At 39.5% G+C, this 21795-nt stretch overlaps 1 protein-coding gene across 5 annotated transcripts in view; it reads right to left on the minus strand.

Moving 5' to 3' along the window:
- The window catches only part of MYO3B (myosin IIIB), a 503216-nt gene that overhangs the window by 93489 nt on the left and 387932 nt on the right, over positions 1-21795 (minus strand). For all 5 annotated transcript variants that reach the window (XM_035304567.3, XM_035304566.3, XM_035304565.3 and 2 more), the window contains 2 exons: positions 9504-9564; positions 8479-8575 (listed from right to left, as the gene is read on the minus strand). In XM_035304567.3, the coding sequence (XP_035160458.3) occupies positions 8479-8575; positions 9504-9564 (158 nt within the window). The remainder of the gene's footprint in view (positions 1-8478; positions 8576-9503; positions 9565-21795) is intronic.

The following is a 21795-nucleotide window of genomic DNA, read 5'->3' on the forward strand; positions in this document are numbered from 1 at the left end:
ATGCAGGGCACCATGTCCTGAGACTGCACAGGACCCTGGGGCCAGCCCAGGAAACCATTTTCCCCCGCTAAACCTCCAGGCCTATGATGGAAGGGCTGCCATGAAGGTCTCTGAAAAGCCCTGGAGGTATTTTTCCATTGTTTTGGCTATTAACATTCAGCTCTTCTTTACTTATGCAAATTTCTGCAGCCTTGAATTCTTTTCCAGAAAATGGATTTTTCTTGTTTACCACATGGTTGGGCTGCAAATTTTTCACACTTCCCTTTAAATAAACATTCTAGTTTCAGGTCATTTCTTCATTTATATAAATGAGTGTAGGCTTTTAGAAGCAGACAGGCCACCTCTTGAATACTTTGCTTCTTAGAAATTTCCTCTACCAGATACCCTAAATCATCTCTCTCAAGTTCAAAGTTCCACAGATCTCTAGAGACACAATGCCACCAGTCTCTTTACTAAAGCATAGTAAGAGTAACCTTTACTTCAGTTCCCAGTAAGTTTCTCATCCCCATCTGAGGCCACCTCAGCCTGGACTTCACTGTCCAAATCACTATCAGCATTTTGGTCACAACCATCCAACAAGTCTCTAGGAGGTTCCAAACGTGCCCTCATCTTTCTGTCTTCTGATTCCTCCAAACTGTTCCCAACTTCTGCCCATTACCCAGTTCCAAAGTTGCTTCTACATTTTCAGGTATCTTTATAGCAGTATCCCACTTCTGGTACCAATTTCTGTATTTGTCCATTCTCACACTGCTATAAACAACTACCTGAGACTGTGAGACTGGATAATATATAAAGAAGAAGTTTAACTGACTCACAATTCTACAGGCTATACAGGAGGCATGACTGGAGAGGTTTCAGGAAACTTTATAATCATGGTGGAAGGGGAAAGGGGAGGCAAGCACATCGTTTTTTTTTTTTTTCAAGACAGAGTCTCATTCTGTCACCCAGGCTGGAGTGCAGTGGTATGATCTCGGCTCACTGCAATCTCTGCCTCCCAGGTTCAAGTGATTCTCCTGCCCAAGCTTCCTGAGTAGCTGGGATTGCAGGCACACACCATCATGTCCAGCTATATTTTGTTGTTGTATTTTTATAGAGACAGGTTTTCGCCACAGTCAGGCTGGTCTCGAACTCCTGACCTCAAGTCATCTGCCCGCCTCAGCCTCCCAAAATGCTGGGATTACAGGTGTGAGCCACAGTGCCCAGCCTGGCAAGCACATCTTTATGTGGCAGCAGGAGAGAGAGAAGGGGGAAGTGCTACACACTTTTAAACAACCAGGTCTCACTCACGATCATGAGAACAGCAAGGGGGAAATCCCACTCCCCCATGATCCAATCATCTCCCACCAGGTCCCTCCTGGAACATTGAGGATTACAACTCAACATGAGATTTGGGTGGGGATGCACAGCTAAACCATATCAGTCTCTTAAGCAAATAGAAAAAAGTGTATGATTAATATAAATGAAGCTAAATTAGAAATTAGATTTGGGATTAAGACAACTATGATCTATCTTCTTTCTCCTTCCATCCCTTTCTCCTCATGCCCACAAATCTCAAACTGTATACTTCCTCATGTTGGTCTTGCCTAGATTTTTTTCTCAAAAAGTCAGGGAACAAACATTATGGCCATGACATATGTATTACAAATATGTGAAAACAAATCACATGAATGCAGGAGGTAGAGGCTGCAGTGAGCTGAGACCATGCCACTGCACTCCAGCCTGGGTGGCAGAGTGAGACTCTGGCTCAAAAAATATGTATGTGCGTGTGTGTGTGAAAACATTCAGATCTGGTGGGTCTTAGAGTAATTTTGCCATGTGGGAAAAATTACTACAGGGCCAGCCTAGCAAAAGTAGTATAGTTTATAATCTGGAAAAACCTTTAAAAGCAATAATTCCTGGCTGGATGTGGTGGCTCACACCTGTAATCCCAGCACTTTGGGAGGCTGAGGCGGGTGGATTACTTGAGTCCAGGATTTTGAGACCAGGCTAGATGAAGTATGGTGAAATCCTGTCTCTACAGAAAATACAAAAATTGGCCAGGTGTGGTGGCTCAGGCCTGTAATCCCAGTTATTTGGGAGGCTAAGGTACAAGAAAAGCTTGAACCTGGGAGGCAGAGGTTGCAGGGAGCTGAGATCATGCCAGTGCACTCCAATCTGGGTGACAAAGCGAGACTCCTGTCTCACAAAAACAAACAAACAATAAAGGCAATAATTCCTACTAATTTTAGAAAATGAAACATGTTATAGACTTTTTAGAAGTCTGGAACACTCTTGCCCTCTTCCTGTAGAGCAAAGCTAAAAGTAAATGTAACTTCGTTTTTGACAACCTCCCGAGAGTTTAATGAGATCACTTGAGATACATGAGGACACTCAACATGTCACCAAACTAGCTTTGGAAAACAACAGCTGCAAAGACCAGGATATTATAATTGTATTAGTCTCTTATATGTCTTATTTCATTTCCTGGTCCTGTAGTTGACATATAGTAGGTGCTTAATAAATGTTTGTTGAATGAGGAGAAAGTCACATATATAAAGCCCAATTTCTCTGATTCAATGTTGTGCCATAGAGATAGGGCATGTTCAGAGCAGTGGTTTTCAAAGGGAAGTCCTCAGACCAGCAGCATCTCATCCCCTAGAAAGTTGGTAACAATACAAATCCTCCCCTCCATCCACACAGAACTGAAAACTATGCAGTGGGTTTGGCAATCTATTTAACTAGCATTCTGGGTGATTCTAGAGAGCCCAGTGAAGTCTGAGAAACATTTGTCTAAAAAGGTCCCTTAATAAGAGGTGTTTTTCTAACCTCGTATGCTGACAATAACAATTCTATATCTGTAATTCCTTTGCCATTTCACTGAGAAAAGTCCTCAGATAAGATGTTACCAAGTTTTACTGATGAGGGTTTAGGGTGAATTCAATGGCATTCAGACAAGAAGAAAAGATGTTTTCAGACTAAGGGAGCCAAAAAGAGCAGGGATTCTGAACCCCAGAGACTACCCATAAATGAATAGTCTTGTGTGTGACATTCAGTCATGGAACTGGGTATGGGACAGAGAGGCCCAGTAGGCTTGCCTTCATTTAGTGTCTGGTTTCCATGTGCCTTCCTGAAGGAGATTATGTGGCCTTTGAGACTCTGTTGTAGGAACATGCTCTCCCTGTCAAATGGGAGACATCTGAGCCCTTTATGATCACAGCATTGCTGTCTGGCAAGCTGCTAGCTCTCCCTTCCAAACACAGGCGGCCGGCCAGTGTGAAGTGATTCTGTCACATGGATCTGAGGCATAGTCTTGCCTGATATAGTGATCTTGCCCAAATCGAGCTCAATTTCTTGTATTGTTACAGGGTGGCCGACTCAGCTGTTTGCCTGGGACTGTCCTGGTGTAAGCACTGAACATCCCACATTTTGGAAAACATTTCTGTCACAGGAAAGTTGAAATATTTGGTTACCTTAAGGATTAAGGGTTTCAAGAATAAAATACAGCCTGAGTTTGCTTTCTGATAGCTGAATTGCTGCCAAGAGCAATAAAATTTAATAATGAGCAACTGGAAAGATAAAGGAAAATAATGAAGTAGATGGCATTAAAGAAGCTGCTAAGTGGAAGGAAGTGTGTGTGATTTGCCAGGAGCCGTGAATAGACAGTCCACAAGAGATCTGAAATCAATCACTAATGCCTGCTACCAGGCTCCACATGCTCTCTGACGGCTCTACCACACCCCAACAATGGGCTCTGCCAACTGTGACCCCCGCAGGAGGGCCAGTAGAACACTGCTTACTACTTTTGACCTTCAAAAAGAAATATGATTAAGGTATATTCTCTGTAGATGGGAAGAAAACCCAGGACAGAGGTATCTCTTAGGTACGGTATAACAGAAAACCCAGGGGCAGGTAGTGAGGGTTCCTTAACAAGCACAGGTCACAAGTTTAAACTAAAGCTTGTATACTTTACGTTAAGAAAATATAAGTAAAGGACCTGGCCTGGTGCCTAATATTGGTACTACATACATGAGAGTTCCTGTTCTTTCATTCATAGGGGATATTCTTAGATTTCCCTCTCAGACCCACTTCTTTTACTGCCTAAAAAACTGCTTAAACCTTGTTTTTTAGACCACAGCAAAGATGAAAAAGAAAAAAGAGAAGATAAGTACGTTACAAAAAGTCAGCTCATTAACAACAGTAAGAAACATCAGCTTTGTGTTGAGAGAGAAGAAATTAAACAGAGAATCTGGCACATTAACTAAAAATCATAATGGTCAAGGGCCATTTAACGCAAGGGTAGGTGGCCCCATTTCACAATTGCTCTGCATTGCAGCCCAATATGATAACTGCTGTTAATAATCATGCCCTAGATATAAAGAATAAGGAGAATTTTGTTTCTGCACTCAATATGAAAGGTAATTTTAGGTTTGAGAGAGTTTCAGCTGCGTGGAAAATGTACTTACACAGACTATCTCATTTCTTGATGATGTCTAGTTGGTTCTCAACTCCAAAGCTAGAGTTATTGTTTTAAATCATAACCCAGATCATGTCACTTGCCCACTCACTGGTTTCCCATTTTACTGAGACTAAACCCTTACTACTCATAATGTGAACCTCAGACCGACAATACCAGCACCACCTGCAAGCTCATTAGTGCTGCAGAATCTCAGAGCCACTCAGACCTGCTGAATGAGAATCTTCATTGTATCTAGATCCCTAGGATGTTTGTTAGGACATTAAGCAGTACAAACCTGCGCTACCTGGCTCCTCATTTCCTATTACTCTACTTTTTGCTTTCTCAGCTCCAATACAGGGACTTCTACTTTTCATATAGTCCATACACGTTCTCTCCTCTAGGCCTTTGTCATGGTCTTCTGCCACAAATGCTCTTCTCTTGGATACTTACATGGTGAACTGGCTCACCACCCTCAAGCCTTTACTCAAACCTCACATTCTCAATGAAGCCACCTGTTTAAAAATGCAACCACCCAAAAATGCAACACTTGAGCCCCTCCTGATCACCCTTGCTGTATTTTCTCCCCATAACTCTTCACCTTTCTAACATTCTGCACAACTGACTTATTTGTTTGCTTATTGTTTATTGTCTACCTCCCTCTGCTAGAGTGTAGCATCATGTGGATATTTTGATATTGACACAGCATCCAAATGCATGATTATTTTCCTAGTAATTCATTTTCATTGTATTCCACATAGTATCATGTGGTGAAATAGAAAGCAACCAACCAAAAAGTGGTCTTTAATAAAAATTTTGAGAAATACTGGCCCAGGACAGTTCCTGGCACATAGTGTTTATAATTATTTTTTGAATAAATAAATAAATAGAAGAACAAATGTCTACAGTAGAAGCTTTTACATAGTAAAACCAGATACGGTCTGTATACATTGCTGTCAGTCATATTAAATAATTTAACTGCTTGGATTAGTGCCCAAGTGACTAGGATTGTGAACTTCCTGGGTATGTTGTGCATTTCTCTTAATGTGAGCAAAGGGTTGGCCCATGTGGGCCAGTTAGGGACACTTCTTATACTCTGAAGACAGCCTTAAGACCCATATTTACAGACTTCTTTGCATGGCTGCTTGAGCTGAGCTTGAGATGGAGTAACTTTAGATTTACTCCCTGCTTCTAACTCTTACCTCACAAAACCGCTTCATAGAATAATGAAGTTAGACCTCACTGCAAATTAAAAAGCAAACCTATTGGATGTTAGCGTTTTTTTTTAAACTGGAAAGTTCACAATATTTTCATTCAGCCTTCCACAAAATCATGGGTTAAAACAATGGGTCATTTAAAACATAGAATTAAACACAAAGGTATAATTTGCTAAAATGTTTCTTAAATAATATATTCTTGTTTCTACAACTGATAATATAAACGAAACAAAAAATTTTGTTCTTCATCTTTGTTGTTTTCTAAGATCAAGAGGAATTTGATTTACATATAATGCTTTCTCATGTCTTCATGTCTAAACTTTCTTTGCTTCTCCTGCCCCAAACAGCAATAACACAAAATGAAATAGCTTGGATTATTTTAATTCCTTTCACTAACTATCTATTTGGAGGTTGTCTCAGAAACATTTGCTTTGTTCCAGGATTGTTAGAAATACATTTTAAAACTTATCTCTGATTGCTACTTAATTAGAGTTTCATCTCACTCTTGTTCCTATCATATTTCATCACCACTTTGGATGCTCGAGAATTCAATTTGAGACTTAGGTTAGGTTGTAAGGAGAGAACTAATAAATGGAAAGCCATGATTCTAGAGAGTTTTAAATTTAGTAGATGCATTAAAGTAACTATAATACAAAGCAGGATGTGATAAGTACTATAAGAAACACTAAAAGAGCAGGGAACCATTGTGGATCTTGAAGACTGAAGAGGATTTTGAAAAGTAAACGAGGGAGAAGGACATGTGGAGCAGAAGAGGCAGCATGAATAGTCATAGAGGAGGGAAAGAACACACCAGGCATGTTCAGGAATACGAAATAGTTTGGATATTCGGAAGCACAGAATGAAAAAAGAGAGCAGTGGAAGTTAGAGCTAGAAAAGAAGATTAGGATCAGAACAGAGAAAGCTGTGAAGGTCATGCTGGGATACTAGGGAGTCACTGAAGAGTGTGGATGGACAGATTTTGCTTTAGAAATCTTAGGTTTCTGTTGGCATAAGAGAAGCTGAAGGGGAAGAATGGAGGCAGGGAGTAATGGTGATGGGGGCAGACCCAGTAAAAATCAGTTAGACTGGAAGGAAGAGACAACTCTAGAAAGTGCATATGAGCCATTTATAACAAATCAGATGTGTAACTTATTAATAAATCTGACTTTGTGAGATACTTTCCTAAAGAGTGGGAAAGGCCATTGTAATCCAACAAGTCTCTTTTCTTTTTAATAATTATTAATTCAAAATGCAATGTATTTTTACTTCTCCTGAACTATCTCACCAAAACATAATGCCTTACAAAAAGAACTTTATATCTCTACCTAGTTTTCATGTTCATAGATTAACTTTGTATTTATATAATAGCAATAACAATAATTACCATAGCAGCAATTGACATCTACTAGACTCTTACTATGAGCCAAACACTGTGATATGCCCTTTACTTACACTAGCTCATTTAATCCTAAGTAAAACCTCTCAGATATGCATTACTATTTCCTTCACTCTACACGTGTAGGTACTAAAGTAAGGAGTTGCTACATAACTTGATTAACACAGGAGAGCAGAGATTTGAATCGAGGCAGGTCTGATGCCAAAACCTGTCAGTATGGTTTAGCTGTTCAACCATACTTAAAATTTTTCTTTTTGGGAATTACATCTATTTAAAAATAGAATACCAAAACAGAAGAAAAACTAGATAGGACAAATAGAAAACAAATAGCAAGATGATAGATTTGAACCAAGACATATCAATAATCCCATTAAATATAAATGCTCTAAATACTCCAATTAAAAGATAGAGATTATCTGTTTGGATAGAGAAAAGCATGAACCAAAATCTTGCATAATGAATTTTGCTTCCTCATACTATTTTCCCCCTAAATTCTCTCCTCTTTTTTTGTACTACTTTTACCCCTACTTCATTGTGGCCTTATTCCTGAACACTGTCTGGCTATGAGGAAAATATTTCCTGTGTCAGGTTTATCATTTACTACACGTCCATTTAAAAGGTTCTGCTATAATGGACTCATCGTCTTGTCTCTCTCCAAGAGTTTAAGATCCATATAGACTGAAGTCATAACACATTTATTATGCATTTCCCACTTCATACTATGCTACTTGGTCATCAAAAAACAGGCTAAGAAGAAAACTGAAGAGATTTGATAAATTGCTTTATATTTCAGAAAAATAGATGAGGTTGACATTAAGTGTAACATCAGAAGCATTTCTTTTCTTGGAATGGTTCATGCAGTTCTTAGTATTTCTGGCTTGTAAATGTTTCTAACAATTATGTTTGTATTTTATCTTCCAGAAGCACTGATTATAGCTGCATGCAAACCTGAAACTGACTTTTACCATATTCTGTAGCAAGAAATTTAGAAAATGAGCCAGAAACAGTCATTTCCCAAAGGCATATCTGTCTTCTTGCTCAAAGAATGACCACGTTGCCAAAAGGGCAGAACTACTTTCTAAATTCATATTCTTTATCAAGTCTTAGATTTTGACCCTGCATGACCCGCTCCACTAAAAGCTGGTCTGCTGTTTATCTTCCCTTTAATAAAATGAAATTTGAGAACAGTTTCCTAGTTTAAGGTTAAGTAAATGGAAAAGCATAGTCTTTGATATTCATTACCCTCAATGACATGGGTACCTGGTAAACTTTTACCTTTAATACAAGTTTTACATCCAGCCTGTATGGCTTCCTAAAATTGAACTCTTTGCTAACTTTTGGTCATATTGCTACCTAATTGAGTCCTGCCCCAAAAACACACTAAAAACATGTAAATGGTAGAAGCAGCATGCAATTCAAAATATTCTTCTTACCAGGCTTTTGAGGGGCTCCCCGGAGACTCAGTCCTTGGTAATCTGGAGCAGGATGGCGTATCCGAGAAGACAGCAAATCAGTCCCAGAAACTGAGTGCTTCAGAAAAACCCAGTAAAAGAAATATTATTCTTATCCTCTGATGAAACAGCCTTAAGGTCATGGCTTCTATTTAACGAAGGGGCACTTAACCCTGACTAAAAGGAAGAGGTTAAGTATATTGGAGTTATTTGTAAGTTGCTCCCATCTTGCATAGAATTGAATGGAGGACCTCTCCTTGGGGCAATTAGAAGCAAAGTCTCAACATCTTTTGCTTCATTGTTTATTTCTTCCTCAGAACAAGTCAACCTAGCCTCCTGTTATATTAATTATAGTACAGAATATAAAACAGCTATGTGCTGATTTTGACCTATACTTAATTTTTATCCCTAAGAAAGAAAAAAGAAAACCTATAGGAAGGTATTAATCTACTTAACATTTCTAAGTACATCATCCAAAGGATTTTGTTTTTTTAATCTTACATATGCTCAGCAGAGTTACTGGCAAAAACTGTACATTTTCTTCATTTCATCCTTTCAACATCAAATAGTAGGCAGCAAAAATTGGATCAGACTTCAAAGCCTGCTGTGGGCTCCAAGTCACAGAGAGACGCCTCCATTTCACATATTGAATTCGAGCAGGATATCAAAGTGCTACCAAAGATCCTCGGGTCCTTACTCAAAAAGAGGCTCTAACATCTGTAGAGAGTGGAGTGCACAGACAAATCACCTCAGGGAGCAGCTAACATTTATTCTCAGCAGCAAATTTCCAGGCTTTTGATTCTCTCTCCACTGTACCTCCCTGTCTCTCTACTGAACCAAAGTTCTTTAGCAAGCTGGGCTTTTGTCTCAAAGACTTCAAAATATCACTAACAGTTTCAAGTTTGGATGGCCCAACCAAGCAGCCACAGACAAGCTTCATGCCTGCGAACCTGGATGAGTCTGATGGAAGAATACACAGTTACTTCAAAATCAAGATATCCAGGTACCTTGTCTGCATGTCCTGTGAAGATATCGTGCCCTTTTGGAGAACTCTGGGCTTGTGAATGCCTGAAAAGACAAAGATAATAACAATTTTAAAAGACTTGAAAATAATAATAGAAAAACTTAAAGAGGATTGTTTTTCTTCAAAGATATATCAAAGCATACTCTTTAAGCTTCCATCGTTTCCCGTTTCAGTCCTTGGTTAAAAGGACACGGTCACCTTAAAAAAACAAGTCCTACTAGGTGTTCCTCCTACATGTCACTGCACATCTGCAGTCTGCCTGAATTCCTAAGATCCAAGAAACTGCTCTTTTTAAAGTTGTGTGATTGGCTTTGGTTTAGTGAGCTCCATCAGGCGTCCACAAACCTGGCCAAGAAGCCATCTACATTGACGCCAAGGCTGTACTTCCTGCGCAGCACGTGAATCACATTTATGGTTACAGAATTTAAAATGGAATCCAGAGTCAAATAAGTTTGGGAAATGTTAGGTTGGACATAGTTTAAGAGGTTTCCTCCTGCAGGAATAATCTTTTAAAATCACAATATACATTTATGGATCTCTATAGTAAAGATCCAGGGAGGATGCAGGGTATCCAGAAGTAATTTGACCAAGAAGCTTAAACAGATAACCTATTAACATCTAGTAAAATATTAATGCTTCACGAAACAAAGTTTGGAAAAATCCATTGTTCTAGGTCCCCAATTTTTCATAATCAGAACACACTGTATAAAATTATGCTTATAACACTCAGATAAAATAGGAGTCGCGCATAATGCCTTTCAGATGGAACCAGCAGAAGGGAAAGCACTGACTAAAAAAGGGAAATCCGTGTGCTGACCCCTGCCTCACACACATGCACACATGCGACACACATGACACACAACAAACATGTGACTTTGGGTAAGTTTCTGTAGTATTCCTGGTCCTAGTTTTCATCATCTATAAAATGAGGAGATTGAGATAAATTATTCTTACAGTCTCTTCCAGTTCTATATGAATAATTGTATTCTTTACTTAAGCTCACAAATTCATTTTTATATATCTATTTGTGGATACTACCTTCAAAATATATATTATAAGCAATATGCCCATTTAAAAACTATCACATCAGGACAGGGCGGTGGCTCACACTTGCAATTCTAGCACTTTGGGAGGCCGAGACAGGTGGATTATCTGAGGTGAGGAGTTCAGAACCAGCCTGCCCAATATGGTGAAACCCCAACTCCACTAGAAAATGCAAAAATTAGCCAGGTGTGGTGGTGGGCACCTGTAATCCTAGCTACTAGGGAGGCTGAGACAGGAGAATTGCTTGAACCCAGGAGGCAGAGGTTGCAGTGAGTTGAGATCACGCCACTGCACCCCAGCCTGGGGTACAAGAGCAAGAACTCTGTCTCAAGAAAAAAAAATTATCATATCAGTACTTGGAAGGAAGGGACTATAATTCTACATTTATTTGTGTATATATTTGTTTATCATGTGTCCCACAATGGAATGAAAGTTACATGAAGTCAGGGACTGGATCTGCTCTGTTTCACACTCTATGGAAGCACCTACCCAGTGTCTGGTACATAGTAGATGCTTAATAAATATAGACCATTTGAATAAAGAATAATTACTCAATCCACAAACTATGGGGCCATGTAGATCAGTAAGAATACTCTTACTACTAAAATTAAATTAACTACCATTTATATACTACTTCATTTTAAAAAATGCTTTTAAATATTAAAAAGCTTCACAACCATTTGGTCTAAGTACTTTCATTGTAGCTATTATATAGATGAAGAAACAGGTTCAGAGAGGTTAAGAGATTTTCCCAGGTATCACGGTAAATACCTGGTAGAGCTAAGGCACTCACCCATGTTTGTCTGACTCCAGGCCCTCTGCTCTTCCTTCGAACCATAATATACTCTATACCCTTCAGTATCTAAGCACTGGCCCAAAGGACTCACTCCTGTCCCAGTAGCTATGACACACCTATAGGATGGGTGGATTCTAAGATCCTGTAGGAGAAAGTCTAAGAAAGAGAGTTTAACTGTTGAATTATTACCAGGCCCCCTATTTCTACCTTTCCTGCCCCCTCAAAAAATGAACCTCTTGACAACTCCTCTAGCTTGTGTGGTTTTTCATCTGAAGCCAATGGCAGACACCTCCCAACTCTCTAGAGGGGGTCGGCTTATCTGCTTGATTCCCTCCTCATTCAAACCTTTGGAAGAATCTAAGACAGCTCAATGTAATGTTTGTGTGTGTTTACGAAGAGTCAGTGCCAGAGGTCAGCAAGTAGTATCTACAGGCAAATAACTAGAAAATACTTGATTCATCTACAAGGCAGATTTTCTTCCTCAGAGGCTTTCCAGAAACTTTAATAATATGTCCAATGAGACTCCAAGAAAGGAAAAGAAAACATTTCCTAGACATTATTTTGATAATGGACCCTTCTCCTCTGTAGCATGTTGAGGCACTACTGATTCTTAGAAAACATCTTGCTTTTAAGAAAATGGTACAAGTCAGTTTGCTTTAAAAATCTAACTTCCTTACTCCTTTTAGAGATTTATTTTTTCTTTCTTTCTTTCTTTTCTCTCTCTCTCTCTCTCTTTCTTTCTTTCTTTTCTCTCTCTCTCTCTTTCTTTCTTTTCTCTCTCTCTCTTTCTTTCTTTCTTTCTTTTCTTTTTTGTGCCTCAGGGACATGAGACTGGCAGCAACTGCCTAATGCTCTGCAATCCATCACTACCAAAATATATGACAAAAAGCACAATAACAAAAAGTAATTCTCCCACCTCCACCTCCCACCTCCACAATCCCAGCTACTGGGGAGGTGGAGGTGGGAGAATTGCTTAAGCCTAGGAGTTCAAGACTAGCCTGGGCAATATAGCAAGACCCTGTCTCTATTTGATTAAAATTTTAAAAGAAAGAAAAAAAAGCCAATGCTTATTGCATGCATACATACCACCAGGCACCAGGCAAAGCATGTTGCATACTAACAACAGCCACGTGGATTGGTTCTTTTTTTTTTTGAGATACAATCTCACTCTGTTGCCCCCAGGCTAGAGCACAGTGGCATGATCATGGCTCACTGCTGCCTTGACCTCCTGAGCTCAAGTGATCCTCCCACCTCAGACTCCCAAGTAGCCTGGAATTTGCTACCACCATGCCTGGCTAATTTTTGATTATTTGTAAAGATGAGGTCTCATTATGTTGCCCAGGTAGGTCTTGAACTCCTGGCCTCAAGCAATCCTCCTACCTCTGCTTCCTAAAATTACCTATTTTTACATATAAGGGAATAAAAGATCAAGAAGCCAATGATTTGCTTCATACCATAATTGGCAAGCAGTATACCATAAGACCCACTGGCTATGCAAACAATGATGCTAGAGGGAAATTATCAGGCCAAAATTGTCAATTGCTGCCGGGTATGGTGGTTCACGCCTGGAATCCTAGCACTTTGGGAGGTCAAGGAGGGTGGATTGCTTGAGTCCAGGAGTTGGAGACTAGCCTGGGCAACATGGCAAAACCCTGGCTCTACTAAAAATCCAAAAAACTACCTGGGCCGTGGTGATGTGCACCTGTAGTCCCAGCTACTCAAGGAGGCTGAGGTGGGAAAATCACCTGAGCCCTGGAGGTCGAGGAGGACTGAGTCAAGATTGTACCACTGCAATCCAGCCTGAGTAACTGGAGTGAGACCCGTCTCAAAAAACAAAAAGACTCATTAATTGCTGATAAAATCATGAGACAAACAGTGGGAAACAGGACATTCATATGGTGCCAAAGTCCTGCCATGCAGGTGGTTTACCACCTTCTTTCATTTCACAAGAGGAGCAGTGATTACTGAAGAAACCAGAAGGTCATGATTTTAATCCAGTGCTCAATTTTACCATCACTAATGCCACAACAACATGGTCTTGCAATGTGAGGAAACGTGAAGTATGTCATATCTCCCAGGATGTATTTTTTCCTTTTGGTCAAAAACATTTAACTTAAAAATCAAGGCTTTAGATCTAACTTACAGTCTACACAAAACACAGGGCATAGAGGGACAAGCTGGATAAGACCACAGGAAGTGAGCAGCTAAATACAGAAGGTGAGCTATTTTATGAGATAATCCTATTTTATGGCTCAATCCTCTGAAAAAGGCAGTGTTATGAAAAAAGCAACTATTCTATATCCAAAGAGATTTAGGTGAAATAACAACTTGATGTGCTATAACATTCTAGATTGGATCCTGGCCTGGATAAACATATGCAAAGGATATTCTTGGAATAACTGGGAAAATTTGACTATGAATTGGTATCAGATGATATTAAGGAATTAATTCACTTTTGAAGTGTGATATTGTTTATTGAATCTGTAGGAAAATTTTTAACAAAAAACACTGTCCTTAGCCTCTGTTAGAAACCATAAGCTAAACGGGCAGAATCAGTGCACATGGCTATCAAAGTGTGGTGAATAGAAAGTAGTTGTCTCTCTTTGTATAATTCATCACATATTTCTAGGGCTCCATTGGCCTCTTGGAAGCATAACTGAAGTCTCAAACAGATTGCCTCCAGGGCTCAATTGCTTTGCTGAAGTCAGTTCATTGAACTGTGGGTTCTAGGGGAGACGGAAACTCTCAGTCACCGTTGAGAACCCTTCTGCTGGGCATCTGTCCTGAAAAAGCCCCCAGACGAAACTCACATCTAATTCCCTCTTCTTAAAACGGGATCCCAGTGTGAGCGGATGAGGGGCAAGATGAAGGCTGGCTCCTGAGTAGCTGGCTGCTGAGAATGCCCAGCATCTTTCTTCTTCAGCAGCAAAGATCCATGAGGCCAGCTGGCTCTGTCACGCTGCGCTGGTGGCACTAGGTGAAGTCACCATGGTCCAGGGACTGGGCCTCAGCTTCACAGGCTTCAAAATTCAATTTGTCAGTTCATTGAGGGATGATGATTTTTGGGAGCACTGAGTTGCAATAACCAAACTCAAAAGAGTCATATTTGAAACATAGAATGCCAGTGTGATTTTATGAGGAATGGTATGATCTGGACTATACTTTTTCCCTCACTAGTTGGTGGATACACTCTGGAGACTAAATTCCATGTTAGAATTAAAGCAAAAGAAGCAGGGTGCTCTTTGACGACATAGCTGATCAGTTAAGCTTGTCTAGTAACTGGCCTTTTCTATTTTAGGGTTAGAATCAATAACTTTTGGTTGGATAGGAGTTAAGACACACTGGCTCCCCTCAGATTCCCCATTTTCTAAACTTCGCTTAGTTTTCTTGTGTACTTTTTATTAATATTGATAAAGTTTTCAAGATTATCTTTTATCAATTATAAGTCAGAATGGCTTGGAGACAAATTGAGAAATACATTTATTTGTTCACATGTGAAAGCACACTCTAATTTCAAAACAGCTAATTCAACCTTGGTTGATTTTTCTTAGCTTCCCATTGTCTCTAAATGTGGGAGTATTTCTCCTGGTAAATCTGTGCCTCACTTGGTAGCCCCAAAAGAAAGGCTAATCAGCAATAACCAAGTAATTTGTTTCTACTTCTTTGATAGCTTGAACAAAAACCAAAGGTTTTTGGCTGGGTGTGGTGGCTCAAGCCTATAATCCCAACACTTTGGGAGGCTGAGTCGGGAAGATTCCTTGAATCCAGGAGTTAGAGATTAGCCTGGGGAATATGGTAAAACCCTGTCTCTACAAAAAATACAAAAACTAGCCAGACGGTGGCATGCCCTTATAGTCCCAGCTACTCAGGAAGTTGGGTGGGAGGATCATCTGAGCCTGGGAGGTTGAGGCTGCAGTGAGCTATGATTGTGCCACTGCACTCCAGCTTCCCCACCAAAAAAAAAAAAGAACACAAACTCTCTATTGTGTTACTGTGTGTCATTAAGGGTTAAGTTAAAAGGTACCCAAAATGTGTAAACTCACGCACCTTTTATTACAAAAACCAGGAAGCAACGATTTATAGTACCCTTTTGTTTCCTATTTACTGCCAGCACCAACACCACAAATATTTTGTCAAGTACCCACAAAATCTCTGAGGGTTGTGTTCTGATTTCCATGCTTTTGAATGCTCTCTCCTTTCTTGCTCACCTGGTTACTGCATTCTTAGCCTTTAGCTCAGGTGTCGGCTCCTCTGAAAAGCCTTTCCTGCCTCAATTCTCCCATCTACTTCTACTCTAGGAAGAACTGGAGGCTCCCTGATGTATTTAAGTAGTATATTGAGCATAACCACACTGAAAATTCATTTGTAACTGACTTGTCTGGCTTTTGAGATATCAGAGCCGTAGGTATTGCTGTGCTCATTAACTTTCTTTTATTTTTCAGCTGATGAAAATGCTCCAAATTCCCAAGTTGTCTGAATATTCACCAGACACAAATCAATGAAAAGGTAGTAATATCTGCCTTTCTCCCAAAGTAAATGACTAAAAGAACTGATGGCAAAATGTTGCTCTTTTTCCCTTTTTTCTGATTAAAAATTATTTTGTATGATTAAAAGATAATGCACATTTATTGTTGTACTGTATAAAATACAGTTTTTCAAGAAGAAAATAGAGACTAGGGAAAATGCCCATATCTAGATCTAATTAATTAGTTTCTTGCATGCATCTTTTTAGATACTTTTCTATGCATATAAAAATATTTTTAAAAATAATGGCTCAAGTCATATTTATCACTTTAACCTACCTTGTGTAATTATGAGCCTCTTTCCACATATTTGTATGTAATACACATATATGCACATTTACATGTATATCATCATACTACAGCTATATAGAATTCTAACTAAAGTCTCAGACAGTGATTATCATGACTTAACTAATCTCTTATGTTTAGATACGTAAGTTGTTTATACATTTTTCATATTATAGACAATGCATCATTAAATATTTGGTGCCACAGGTATGACTACTCATCTAGTTATCTCCCTAGGATAAATCTTACACATAAAGCTGTCAGGTCAACGGGTAAGAATTTTTTTCTATTTTTAAGCTTTTAAATTATGTAATCAAATTCTCTAAAAAGCAACAAAAATTAACACTCAAATTCACAAAAAGTATGAAAGGGCCCATTTCCTATCATATTGCCAGCACGGGGAATAGTCTTAGTCTGTTAAGTCTTTGCTTATCTCTTTCCAAAGTAGTGTATCATTATTATTTTAATTGGTACTCCTTGATTTCTAAAGAGGGAAAACCTTATTCCTGGGCTTTAATGTGTGATATGAAGGAAATATAAACAGCATAGGAGAGGAGAAACAATAACAGTGCAAAAAATACAATCATCATTATTGCAGGAAAATAAGGGAAACAAGAAGAAATAAACTTCAGAGCTTTTGTATTACTTTTTCTCATTAGGTTTGCATATCCAGTAACTTTTAGAACAATTCTGAATGCATATACTGCATTCCATCCCAACCATTACAGAATGAGTTGAATATGCAAATTACATCTAAATATATGGATATTTGTTCACTCTAAAACACACAATTATTTTAAGTTTTAGAACATGGCTCAAGGATAAATGCATCAGAAGGGCTCAGAAAGGCTGATGACTGTCTCATGCCATTGCTCTAAGTTAGCAGTAGTTAGATTTATGCACTTACGCTAATTTCCCAAATCCCACTGAGCCCTTTAAATGTGATCATATTTGTTTGCCTCATTGCTTTTCCCCAACCGTGAGCCCATACAGTCTTAATTTGCCAGTCCTTGCATTCTCATTTATTTTCTTTTCCCTCCTTCACTACTTTACTGCAGGCAGCTGTCACTGTGTAAAAGTCTAAGGTAGGAGCAGAAGGCTTTTCTTCATTCTGCTGAGAATGCTTCCTTTACTGGAAAAAAGGACACTCAACTGAGAGCTGCCCATAAAGCTTATTTCACTTTATGGTCAGCAACCAAGGCATCTGAGAGAAAGTTCAGGGATAAAACAAAAGATGCAGTAGTGGTGAAGGGCACTGTGATCCGAAGGGATGCACAGCTATGGGCTGAGGGCCACAGCATGGATAGAATAGCTGAGCTTTATGGGATCAGGTGGAGTTTGTGGTGTGGCCTGGGTGATGGTGATGGAAGCAGCTTCCTTTCTGTCAGGCACTATGCTGAGGACTTGGCTGGACTATCCATTTCATCCCATGCCAGTGCTAGCAGCATAGGTCCCCCAGTGTTCCCAATTCACAAACCAGGAAACCCAAGCTTGAGTTGTTTGAGTAATCTAGGTCATAACCAGATACAAATCCCGATCTAGTTGACCCAGAGCCCACGTTCTCAGCCTCAGCATCATTTTGTTACTGGACTCTTCCAGATAGTCACACAATTGTATTAAGGATTATTATTATTATTATTATTTTTTTGAGATGGAGTCTCACTCTGCAGCCAGGCTGAAGTGCATTGGTGTGATCTTGGCCCACTGCAACCTCCGATTCCCTGGTTCAAGGGAGTCTCCTGCCTCAGCCTTCCAAGTAGCTGGGATTACAGGCATGTACCACCAGCCCAGCTAATTTTTGTATTTTTAGTAGAGACAGGGTTTCACCATGTTGGCCAGGATGGTGTTGATCTCCCGACCTCGTGATCCACCCACCTTGGCCTCCCAAAGTGCTGTATTAAGAATCTTAATGAATAATACCTGGGGCTACTAACATTTAGTTCTAGAAAATTTGCTAAGAGGCAGATTAAATGAAGCCCAATGATATCTGGAGGTATAACCCCTGGCCTGAACTGCTATTTATCTTTTGTCTGTGAACTAATACTAAGATTACACACACTTGTACCACACTGAAGGCTCTAATCTGGTGGCAAATCCCTTGAGATTCTGTGTAAGCACAATGTGTATGATATGTGCAATATAAGGTCCCATTATGTATTATATTATATTATATTGTTATATTAGACATGTGCAATATAGAGCCCCCCCAGGCATCATTCAGCTCCCAAGTCTTTACTGAGCACCTTTAAATTTGTCTCTTATTATTATAAGTATTGGGGATACAGCAGAGGAGACCCAAGAGTCCTCTGCTCATGAACGTACATTCAAGTGGCAGTCACAAATTGAAACAAAAAAGTAACTATGTAGCATATTAAATACAAGCGCCAAAGAGGAAAATTAAAGCAGGGAAGGGGGATAGAAAGTATGGGAGGCAGGGTCTGCAATTTTAAATTGAGTGGCTACAGAAAGTGACATTGAATATAGACGTTAATAAGTAGGAATTGTGTCCCTGAATATGGTTTCAAAAAACACTGTATTATGACATGTAGAGGTCAGAGGAATGCTATAAACACCTGCTAGGTTTAGCAATATATATCATCATATACAGTCAGGCTACATCATACATATTCATGATTCATTAGTTCTAGCCAGATAAAATATAGGACACCTAGGCTGTGTGTGGTGGCTCATGCCTGTGATCCTAGCAATTTGGGAGGCCAAGATGAGAGGACTGCTTGAGCTCAAAAGTTCAAGACCAGCCTGGGCAACATAGTGAGATCCTGTTTCTACAAAAAAATTTAGCCAGGCGTGGTGGCGCACATCTGTAGTCCCAGCTAGTCAGGTGGCTGAAATGGGAGGATTACTTAAGCCCAGAAGGTTGAGGTTACAGTAAGCCAAGATCATGTCACTGTACTCCAGCCTGGGTAATATAAAGTGAGGCCCTGTTTCACAAACAAAAAACAGGACACCCAGTTGAATTTAAATTCCAGACTAACAACAAACATATCTCAGAGACATGGCGGGTTTTGTTCTAGATTACCTCAATAAAGCAAATGTCACGATGAAGTGAGTCACACACATTTCTTGGTTTACCAGTTCATATAGTTATTTTTACATTAAGTGTGCAATAGCCTTATGTCTAAAAAATGTACATAACTAAATTTCCAATATTGCTAAAACATTCTGACACAGAGACATGAAGTAAACACATGCTACTGAAAAATGGCACCAATAGACTTGCTCAGCACAGGGTTGCCACAAACCTTCAGTTCGTAAAAAACACAGTATCTGTGAAGTGTAATGAAGCAAAATGGAATAAAACAAGGTATGTTTGCAATGATTTAGTATAAGTATTTTCAAGTACTTCATGGGACGTACTTATACAAAACAGATTATTTGTTGTTTACAGAAAATTCAAATCTAAGTGAGTATCTTGCATTTTTATCTGCTGAATATGGCAACTCTCATGGGCAAATCACCTCTCCACTTCTTCATTAGCAACATATAAATAAAAAGTCTTGCCTGAGCTAAGGAAAAAATGATTACAATTGTTCTCCTGGGCAGAACAAAGTAAAAACACAAGATTTTAAAATAATTAAAGATGTGCATGTAGTTAGAAGTTAGAAATAAAACACATAATCATGTGGTTACTTATTATTTATGATTTTGCATGTCTGAAAGACAAACCCATAAACATGGAAACTTCAAGGGAGAATAATAATGATGAGGTGTCTGTGTGGCTGCCTTTCTGGATGGAATCTGTGCTTTTCCTTTGGGTGGGTCTTGAGATAACTTGTAGGCTGAGCTACAGTTCTAACTTTGTGAGTTACACTTCTAACACTTTAAGACCGAATTAGGCCAAGGCATAGACTTGTGGAGAAAAAGGAAACTTCAGAGACCATTTATTACAACCTTTTCATGCCGTAACTGGGCGGGGCGGGGGGGTGTTTTTACCACTGCACCCCCAAAAGATAATATTTAACCCAGTTTTCCTCTTTTAATTCTGAAAGCAATTCTTAGTTCAGGGAAGAAGAAGAAGTGCTGAAATGAAGTGCATGATGCACCTGGCACTAAATGATGAGGCCCAAGGACAGGTGAGGGAGGGGGTGTGAGAGGAGGGAGGGACATTTTCTGAAACTTTTAAAAATGAAAAGCCTAAACAAAATTGTATGCAGTGGGTGGTGACTAGTCAGCATTGTCACAGCAGAGAAGCTTGAGGACCATCACTGAGCAGGGCAAGGATGACATGGAATAGACTTTTAGGTGTGGATGGAGAAGGATCAAGAGTGTAAAGAGAGGCCGGTGCGGTGGCTCACGCCTACAATCCCAGCACTTTGGGAGGCCGAGGCGGGTGGATCATGAGGTCAAGAGATCGAGACATCTTGGTCAACACGGTGAAACCCCATCTCTACTAAAAATACAAAAATTAGCTGGGCATGGTGGCGCACGCCTGTAGTCCCAGCTACTCGGGAGGCTGAGGCAGGAGAATTGCTTAAACCCAGGAGGCAGAGGTTGCGGTGAGCCGAGATCACACCATTGCACTCCAGCCTGGGTAACAAGAGCGAACTCTGCCTCAAAAAAAAAAAAAGAGTCTAAAGAGAAAGTGGCTGATGAACTGCCCTGTTTAAAGGGCAAGAAGTGGCACTGACTTGATTTTTTTATTGCAACTTTTTATTCTGATTTAATCATATTAATAGAAAAGATGCAAGAATAGTATAAGGAATCCTATATATTCCTCAGCAGATTTACATATTAGCTTTGTCTTCTCTCTATATATACGGATATATACACACACAAACATGCATAATTTCTTTCTGAACCATTTGCGAGTCAGTTGCAAACCTGATACTCTTTTATCCCTAAATACTTCAGTGTGTTTTTAAAAGGAAGGGCATTTTCTTATATAACCAGAATATAATGATCAAAATCAGAAATTTAATGTTAATATGATACTATTTTCCAAACTATAGATTGTATTTAGATTTTTTCAAATGTCTCAATGGTGTCTTCTATAGCAAAAGAAATTCCTAGGTCATCTATTGAACTTCGTGGTAATGTTCTTTTAGTCCCCTTTCATCTGGAATAGTTCCTCAGTCTTCTGCCATGTTTCATTTTGGAGCCTACAGGCCGGTCATTTTGTAAAGGCTCCCTTTGTTTGGACTTGTCTGCTGTTTCCTCATGACTAAATTCAGGTTATGCACATTTGGTAAGAAATCCGCAAAAGTGATGGTGTCTTCTTCTCAACGCATCATATCAGGAGGTACATGCTGTTAGTTTGTTCAATTACTAGTTAATGCTAACTTTCATCACTTGGTTAAGACGGTTTCTGCCAGGTTTCTCCACTGTTCTTTTGTAATTAATAAGTTTCTTATGGGGATTTACTCTGAGACTATGCAAATAGCTTAAGGCTGGAGTACAGTGGCGTGATCTCCGCTCACTGCAACCTCTGCCACGGAGGTTCAAGTGATTTTCCTGCCTCAGCCTCCTGAGTAGCTGGGATTACAGGCGCATGCCACCACACCTGGCTAATTTTTGTATTTTTAGTAGAGAGGGTTTCACCATATTGGCCAGGCTGTTCTCAAACTCCTGAGCTCATGATCCACCAGTCTTGGCCTCCCAAAATG

Source organism: Callithrix jacchus, chromosome 6 (assembly GCF_049354715.1).
Source record: "Callithrix jacchus isolate 240 chromosome 6, calJac240_pri, whole genome shotgun sequence".
In the NCBI taxonomy this organism is placed as follows: Eukaryota; Metazoa; Chordata; class Mammalia; order Primates; family Cebidae; genus Callithrix; species Callithrix jacchus.